An 8,704-nucleotide genomic window follows, 5' to 3' on the forward strand; every position below is an offset into this window, starting at 1 on the left:
AATTTAAATATTAGTTTTTACATAAAGTGCAGTTTGATAACCAGAACTACAGCAGAAGCACTGTTGAACCATGAGCAGGAAGTATTGTATTTAAAATAGAGTACATGTGAGTCTGTACATGCTTATTTGTTTTCCTCTACACCACCTAGTGCTTCTAGATTTATGAAATATTTTACATATTTTACAAAGAAAGTATTCTTGATGTCTTACATTGTCATTACTGTCAGATGGACAAAGCAAAGATGCCTATCAAAGGTAAATGACAGATTTAGGTTTGAAGGCCAAAATTAGGATGAATAAATCTGCATCTTTGATTACGTGCAGAAACTGTGTAGATGAATGGATAACTGCAGGTGCATTCGACCATCTTGTGATTGACTCAAAGAAACACAGAAGCACCACATTGTAACAATGAGATATCCAACATACGCAAAACACTGTGCACAGCAAAATACGACTATCCAAAAATACCACTTTGGAAATGGTTTTATTATCATAATAATAAATTTAAATGTATTATCAAAGGAACAACACTGCCTTACATATTGCTGTTTTTGTAGGTTGTTTTCTGTCTTTCAACAGTTAAAGCAATAAAGAGATAGTGAGAGAGTGAGAGAGAGAGAGAGAGAGAGAGAGAGAGAGAGAGAGAGAGAATACACACCAATAAGCAGGACATGTGCAGAAAGCTGTACAGATGGCTTGCTCAAATCACACAGGTTTCAAAGACCAACAGAGAACAGTTTACAGCACGCAGTCCTTAAACATTGTCTTTTTTTTTCTTTTTTTGGGTATTAAATTGGTTTTCGCAACTATAATCTCTCATACTCCATTTAACAAACACTGAAATTATCTCCTAGATCCTTGAAAGTTGCTGACATAAATAAAGCAACAAAGTCCTTCAAACAGAAGCCACATTTGATTTGTTTTGTTTCAGTTTGCTGCATCCTGTACAACAAAATACTCACATACCCCTCAGTTATAATCTGACTGTAGCAACAGTAACCTTGAGATCTCTCTGAAGTTCAATCTTCTTTTCCAAGGAATGTTTTTTTTTTTTTCAAGAAATATTGCAACGTGTGTCTTTTCTTCAGCGTCTGATCAGTGTCAGTGTCACACCACACTCACCTTCTGCATCAAATGTTCAAAATCATTTTGCGTTCCCTGTTTAATCCATCACTGTAAATAATGGCGTTTTACTTGATTGTAAGGTTGCTGACAAAGAGCATCTGTTCCCAAGTGTGGCAAAAAAAGCCAGCCAGTGTTTCAGGGAGAAGTGCTCATATGGCTGATATATGATTCAGTTTAAACTGTACCCTGAAAAAAGGGCCAATCAAGACATAAAAGTACATATTATAAAAGTAATCTTTTTTTATTATTATTATTATTGTTTGAAAACCACAGTGTGCGCCAATACAAAAGCGGTATTGCCATGTCAGGGTAAGAGGCAGAGCCTAATATGGCTAGAGTTTCCCTCATGTACACCGTTATAATGTGTTCTCTGTGCAATTGCTTCTAGTAATGCTTATGGCTCACTGACACAATCCCTGACAGTAGATTCGCTGATGCTAGAAAGTGTTTGTTTGTTTGTTTGTTTATTTATTTATTTGCTTTACAAAACAAAAGCTATGTAAATTTGGCAAATTATCTTAGTGCTTGCGCCGCATATACAAAATATCATCAAAGGTCAGCATTTTATTATACAAGATGGTTCTTTCGACACTCAGCAGTGAGGCTCATCCAGTGAACCCTAAATATTATAAACAGCAGGACATAAAATACAAAGAGACAATAATCAGACGTCACAAATACAAAGATGATGTTTTGAGGGCAGCGATCTACCGTAGTGTCCAATATCTTATTTTGTACCTATCAAGAATTCAGTTTTGCGAGACAGACAGGAAATATCTTGCTCTTCTGTACAGGCAGCCGACTGCAAGTCGCACTGAGTCTTGCTAAAGATGAAAGATGAAATCTGTACTCCCGCTTTTTTCGTCTTCATTCCAGAAACTCAGCACTATTTGTAGCTGAAACAGCGAGTGGAATTTGCACATACATTTCAACGATGACAACAAAAACTCTCTTCTGAAACGCTTAAATCAAATGAGCAAATTAGCCCTTGAGGGTTCTCAGCTTTGCTGAGGTGAAGTCCTCACTCAAATCGCAGCGGAGGGTGCTCTGGAGATCCACGAGGATGGTAAAGAACGTTTCCTTCAAAGCGCCAACAGGGTGGGAGAATTTAGGGAATCTGAGGATTGGTCGCCGCTGCTACTGCTGCGGCGGTGGGCTTTGGAGCAGGACTCCGACGAGGGCGAAGGACTCTCGGGCTCAAGCATGCTGGGGTAGGTGAAGATGAGGCTTGGGTTACTCGAGGTGGACACCGGGGTGGAAGCAGCCACCACAGGGGTGTTGAGGCTGTCTCCGTCAGAACAAAACAAGCCGCCACCTAGACAGATGGGCTTGATGACTGAATGCTGGGTTTTTGCTTCTTCCTCATCGTCGTCGTCTTCTTCCAAAGGCTCCTGTTTAACCACCACTGGGTTGAGGGTATTCATCGGTCGCCGGGGACCCAGGTTGGAGCGCATGGTCAGAGGGAGGGGCGCACACTGCTGGGAGTGCGAGTTCTGATGGCGTTCTTCAGGAGGCAGTTTGCACACGGGGTTGTGGGCCACCAACATGAACTCCAACTTGTCCTTTTCCTTCTGCAGGGTCTCGATTTCTTTCTGCAGGTCAGCCTTCTCCTCCTCTAACTTCTCTGTCTCCTTGAATGGAAAAAGAAAAAAAAAACAATGGATGATCATGCTGCATTTCCTCTGATATTCATTTGGACTGTGAAATGATTTACAGTAGTCATTATTATACTGGTAATTGTTGATTCAACATTGGAGTATTTTAACATGTTTAACAAGGTGGCTGTCAGGGTGTTGTTAAGTGATCTAGGTGGTCTTTGTCAAAAGATCCCACCCCCAGAATTTCTAGATGATATTCTGGTCTTTAATGTAAGCCTATATGATGGGTTTGATGACTTATAAAAAACACATCCTTCCATAAACACAAGCAAGTTTTTCCCAAATAACTTTCCCCATGTTTCTTTGCTAAACAGAACACCTAAAACAGCACCAAATATTATGAAACAACTGTCAAAGCCTCCAGAAGGTTAAAACACTGACATACTGTAACAATGTGGCTTGACAGCCATAGGTACACTGTGTCTTTGACTCATCCATATGGCTATGAGGAAGAAGGAAACTAAAAGCAATACAAATGCTTAATTTACAAAGAAAGAAACAGTACATTGGAAGAAAGGGTGTAGTTATCGTCACAAAAGATACAGTTCCTTATTTGGTGATGAATGAAGCGGAGAAATGGGGGGAAGGGAAGAGGGAAGATAGCAGTGTGGGGGGTTTGATGGTTAGCTGTGGTTTCCTCTTCGAACAATATCAGACGTTTGCTTCCCTCCAACTCCCTGTAGCACATTCCTCTCTCATGTTTCAGGTCTGACAGCCTGAGAGATGCTATTATAAAGCTAAGTAGTTCAATTACAGCCAGAATTGTCTGGGACTCGGGGCATTCCCATGTCTGCCAGACAACACTGGTCTTCTGTGGCTGTAAAACCTGTCTTTTTAGGGTCTTTTCAGCTTTTAACCACTAAGAATTGTATGAAATTAAGTCTTGAGATAGTTGTGCACATTTCATCCGAGGTGTTTATATGCGTTCCATTGTGTTGGTAGTTTTAGAGGATTTTTTTTTATTTTCTTTCTTTTTTTTACATTAGTAGAAAACTCACCCCTTGCAGCATCTCGGTCAGTTCTCTTCTGCGGTTCCGACATTTTGCTGCGGCTAGTTTGTTTCTTTCTCGTCTAACTCTCCGTTTTTCTTCTTCCTCTGGGGTGAGCTGCACACAACAGGAAGAGTTAGCACTTGCACAATTAAACGTTTGCAGTTTTTTGTGAGAAATCGTTCTTAAAAAAAAAAATATTTTACTAATTACTGTGAAGCTGCTTCAATACAAAAGAAAATAATAATATTACTCTTGCAAAGTTCTGTATAATGCAGCTCAAAAAAAAAATATTATTCAAAAATTCAGCAGATGTGTTTTTTTTTTTTTGCACTGTACGTTAAAACTGGTTTTGTTGGTTTGATTTTGTTTCTGTGCTTCAAAGAAGAAAACCGTTAACACTAACCTGCTCGTCCCGCTTGCGTCGCCCACGTGTGTCACCGATGGACCGGATGACCCCGGGCCGTGTGAGGGCTGTGTGGCCGAGGAGGTTCGGGCCACTAGACACAGAAAGGCCGTACGGGTGAGGCCGGGAATATGGATTAGACATGGATGTGATTACTGTGGGCTGAACCATCCACTGCAGGTCCTGACTGGTCGTTATGGCATTTATTGTTGGAATAAAGGCACTGCTAGATCCAGGCATGTCTACTCTGTACTTCTGTGAAAAAAAGGGAAAAAAAGTATTGAGAGATTGAAGTGTTTTGAAGAATTTATGAATAAACTGGATTAGAATTTTGACTTCCATTGTACGTAAAAAATGGTATGATTAATTTTTAGTCCTTGTTACTGCAGTCCCCCAGCCAAACACTTTTTAGTTGTTTTACAAATTCGTTCATCACAGATTAATGAATCATTCCACGTGCTACCTCGCTCTGCGCCCTCTTGACTGCTTGACCCCCAGAGCGACAGGGTGACACACACAGAGTGAATCATGGGAAAGCCCACAACCCTCCCTGACAGAAGCCGACCAAGGTTAGATAATAGCCTCTGTGATGCAATGGGCAACAGATTCACCGCGGTGTGGGTATACAACAGATTTTTGTTTTCTGAAACGTCCTGTGCCTTATAAGAAGTGAATATGACTTATAACAAGTGCATTGTTTATAAGATGACTGAAATAAAATGCTGATTTTAATAAAATGTATTTATTATTGACATTAGTTAATGTTATAATAAAATTCTCAACTATTTGATTTGCTATTTAACAATTATTAATACTGCAGTTCCACTTTATATAAGGTTTTTAACTACTATGTGCTTACATCAAATAAGACAATAATTGTTTTATTTAAGGTGTCCTTGTTAAAGTGTAATTATACATTTAAATACTGAGTAATATTAATTAACTACATGTACATAATATATAATTATGGGATCGTTTTAGGGTTTGGCTTAGGGTTACTTGCATGTAATTATGCATAATTAATTGATATTATAATAGTAAGTACACATAACATGTAAAAAGAACACCTTAAAATAAAGTGTTAGCATTTTTTTTTGTACAATGTACCTATTCTGTACATGTCTAATTGCAAAACACACTGCCTGTACCCAAATGATATATATTTATGTATTTTATATGTTTTTATTTCACATATGTAGTCAGACAAATGCTGAATCACGTTATAAGACTGCTATTTATTCTAGTCATCCGGGAAACTGAACTGGGATCCCCTGCCAGCACATTCCATCCAAATTCCAGTACATTAACACATTCCTGGTGGGATTTTAACGGGAAACTGGCTTGTGTTTACCACAGTGGGAATGAATTACGGGAAGCGCGGTGTTATTTAAAACGATAACAGCCATCATTACTCTGTAAAAAAAAAAAAAAAAGAAAAAAAAAGAAGAAAAAAAAAAAGGAAAAAGAAAGAAGTAGGCTATAAACCAAAGGTATAGTGTTTCTTCAGCGTGGTCTCTAAGTAATGCGAAAGACTCCGCTTACGTCCTGGACCTGTCGCGTTTGTTTCGCATTGAATCCATCACAAGCGCCGGGGAAGGTCAACATGTAAACATGTTACTGAATCATTCTGTGATCATCATCATGTGTTGCGAAATGAGCGCGTTGCGCTAGTTTCTCCTGAAATGTACCCGAATTTCCCCCTTCACTTGATTTTCCCCCAAAGGAGTCAAAACAACACAGACTGGAATCGAAAGGGGGCAGAGTTTATTCCATGGGTTTAGTAGCAATCCTACCAGACGATGATGCTCGAGAATTTCTGACAGGGGCTGTTAAACATACCAGATGTGATTAAAACACCAGAGTCTGGGGGAAAAGTTGCCAGACTGACCCGTGCACAAGCTCCCATTCATTGCACTGAGATCAAAATAGGAAAATTCACACAAAATTGCATAAAAGTTATAAGTGAAGCAGACCTGCTAATAAAACTTTACTTGAAACATTATATATTAATGCATTTTAATACTCCTGGTAAAACAGACAGATAATTATGATATTTTATAGGCCATATTACAACTGTGATTAACATTATTTATGACAAGCTTTATACAAGAATCAAACAAAGTTTGAGTTGATGTTTTTTTCACTGATTTTCTTTCCATTTTGAGAGTCTGTGGGCTTTTACTTCTCCATGCAGAAAGATGCATCCTATATCATCTCCATTACTCATATGTATTAAGAACATGCTGAAGTATACTTGTTTAACTAGCCAATTTAATTGCAATTTAATTTTATTTATCATATCAGCCAGTTCTAGTTAGTGCTTTTAAATAACTGTTTAAAACGTCTTCATTTAGGTGGGCAACAAGTCTCACTGGTCCCATCTTTTCCACTCGATATAAAAACTGGCTTAATTTTATCCACCCTAAACAGTTTAACTACTACTACTTTTTTTTTTTTTTTTTTTTTTTTACATTTTCAGATAAACAGATGAAACATGTTCTGAAGGTTAGTAAAGTGCAATAAGTTCCGGAAGTGTCGCATCCTTTGGCCACTACGTACTCACTCTCCATGGGTTTATTTCACATTACGCACACCACCCACGCCACTGCTACCCTTATCTGACGACATGCCTTATTCCACGGAAACATAATGTTATGAGTGCCAACATGTGCACTATCTTAATAAAATGACAGACTGCAAGACGGGGGGAAAAAATCACATCTGGGAATCATTTATTAGAGAGAGAGACGGTTTCCTCTGATAGGATTTCGCGGAGATGCACAAAAGCTACAGTATAGATGCGTCCTTCGTGCACTTTCTTTTGAAAATAATGATCAGAAACGATTAACTTATTTTGAAACCTAGCAATTCAGAAAAAAAATGTTATATAAAATGTAGCACACATTAAAAACATGCATACATCATGAAAAAGACAGCCAATGACTCTGACTGCCAGTCCTCGATGTATAGAAAGTTTGGTCACTTTTTACTGTTTAATGTGTAGGCTTTTGACATTAAAATGTGCTAATGTGTTATTAGTTAGCGGAGCTGCTTCTAATTGCATATTGCCTTTGTTGTTGTTTTTTTGTAACAAAGTATGTAGTTTAGTATGCGTAATGTTGTATGAGCACTGTGATGTAAAGTGTGTGGAGAGAATATGCTGTGGATAAATGCATATCGTTACCTGTTTACCTGGAATTATTTACGATAACATGGTAGGACTATTTATGCAAACCAGAGGAGTGTAAAGATGGTATGTAAAGTGTTATCAGCATAAGGACACTCAAGCACATCAGTAGGATACCTGGTAGTTCGAGGCGGGAATGGGGCTGGTGTCCGGGTGCGCCGGTGAGCTGCTGCTTCCGCGGGAGGACGTGTCGTATGTCCCGATGTAATCCTGGTACATGATCCAGGGAAAGAGGAGGAGATTTCAGAAGGTTGATAATCAATTCCCACACGATCAGAGTGTCTTCAGTGGCAAAAAAGCACTTCCAAGCAAAGCGATGCCTTTTACCTAATCTAAAAATGAAATCCAAAATACTTCTTAATGGTCAGCATGTTAAATCCAGGCATATCTGTGTAATATTATAGAACTGGAGAAGTCAACGCTCTCAAATTCTGAATTCTCTTAACAGTCCAATAAATAGATGTTCCAGTGTAAATCTAATGCCTAAAATTAATCGCTACTGAGATGTTCTAAGAAGAAGAAGAAAAAAAAAAATCTGTGAAGCACCTACTTTTCTTCAGTGAACTCTGTGCTCTCGTAGGTTTAGTCCTGTCCCTATAGCAGTGACTCACGGCAGTGATGAGTGTACCGCTCTGGACTTTGATGAACTGATTTCGGCGACTACGTGAACTTCAGTGCTACTTCTACAGGTCACGTCGTTAGATGACTCACTTCAATGGCACTACTCTACTTCGTAGCGCCGCTTATCAACGCCAACCTGCGTCTACGCGTCACAGCCTTGATAAATCGCACAGCAAAATAGGGGTGCAGCCTGTATATTTTATAGAATTTCACCAGACGTTACTATCTAGTGAAACGTTTATGAAAGAATATGGGTAAACGCTTAGTTATACAAGCAGAAATTCAGCAAGAGAAATTGTCTAAAATGCTTTAATTAGTTTTAAAACTTGTTTTCTTGTCACGGCCACCCCCATTTCACAGTTGGTTTCGACCATTGACGCATGTTTCCAAAAATGGGCAGTTGCGTCAGAGCACACGCGCATGGGTTTCCTTGGTAAAGGCAAGGTAAAGACGCGTCAAGGATTCCCTCCCCTCTTTCCCCACCTTTATACTTTTACTGGGTGGTCTCTGTGGACAAATGCTCTTGGGTTCTGCACGGAACACAGGGAGTGTGTGTAGTGGTGGTCGGGTTTTACAGAAAGTGGCCGCAGAGCATTACTTCGCGGTCAGCATGATGCTCTCGGAACCATGTGTGCGCTTTTTAATTCGCGAGCATGAATGTGCAGTTGCTCTTAATTGTCGCGTCTTGTCACCGTGGAATTTTAGGTTTTTTTCG

At 39.3% G+C, this 8,704-nt stretch overlaps 1 protein-coding gene across 2 annotated transcripts; it reads right to left on the reverse strand.

Moving 5' to 3' along the window:
- Positions 1 to 468: 468 nt before the first annotated feature.
- LOC113060451 (fos-related antigen 2-like) lies at positions 469 to 8,096 on the reverse strand. Of its 2 annotated transcripts, none has more exons than XM_026229379.1 (5): positions 7,919 to 8,096; positions 7,486 to 7,578; positions 4,182 to 4,436; positions 3,785 to 3,892; positions 469 to 2,759 (listed from the first exon to the last, which is right to left on the reverse strand). In XM_026229379.1, exons 3-5 carry the CDS (start codon positions 4,419 to 4,421, stop codon positions 2,211 to 2,213), a joined length of 897 nt encoding a protein of 298 aa, XP_026085164.1. In that variant the 5' UTR covers positions 4,422 to 4,436; positions 7,486 to 7,578; positions 7,919 to 8,096; the 3' UTR covers positions 469 to 2,210. The 2 variants fall into 2 exon arrangements, with proteins under 2 accessions (XP_026085164.1, XP_026085163.1); XM_026229378.1 differs by having other exon boundaries at positions 7,486 to 7,700.
- Between the last annotated feature and the right edge of the window lie 608 nt (positions 8,097 to 8,704).

The sequence above is a fragment of the Carassius auratus genome, chromosome 42, assembly GCF_003368295.1.
Source record: "Carassius auratus strain Wakin chromosome 42, ASM336829v1, whole genome shotgun sequence".
Classification (NCBI taxonomy): Eukaryota; Metazoa; Chordata; class Actinopteri; order Cypriniformes; family Cyprinidae; genus Carassius; species Carassius auratus.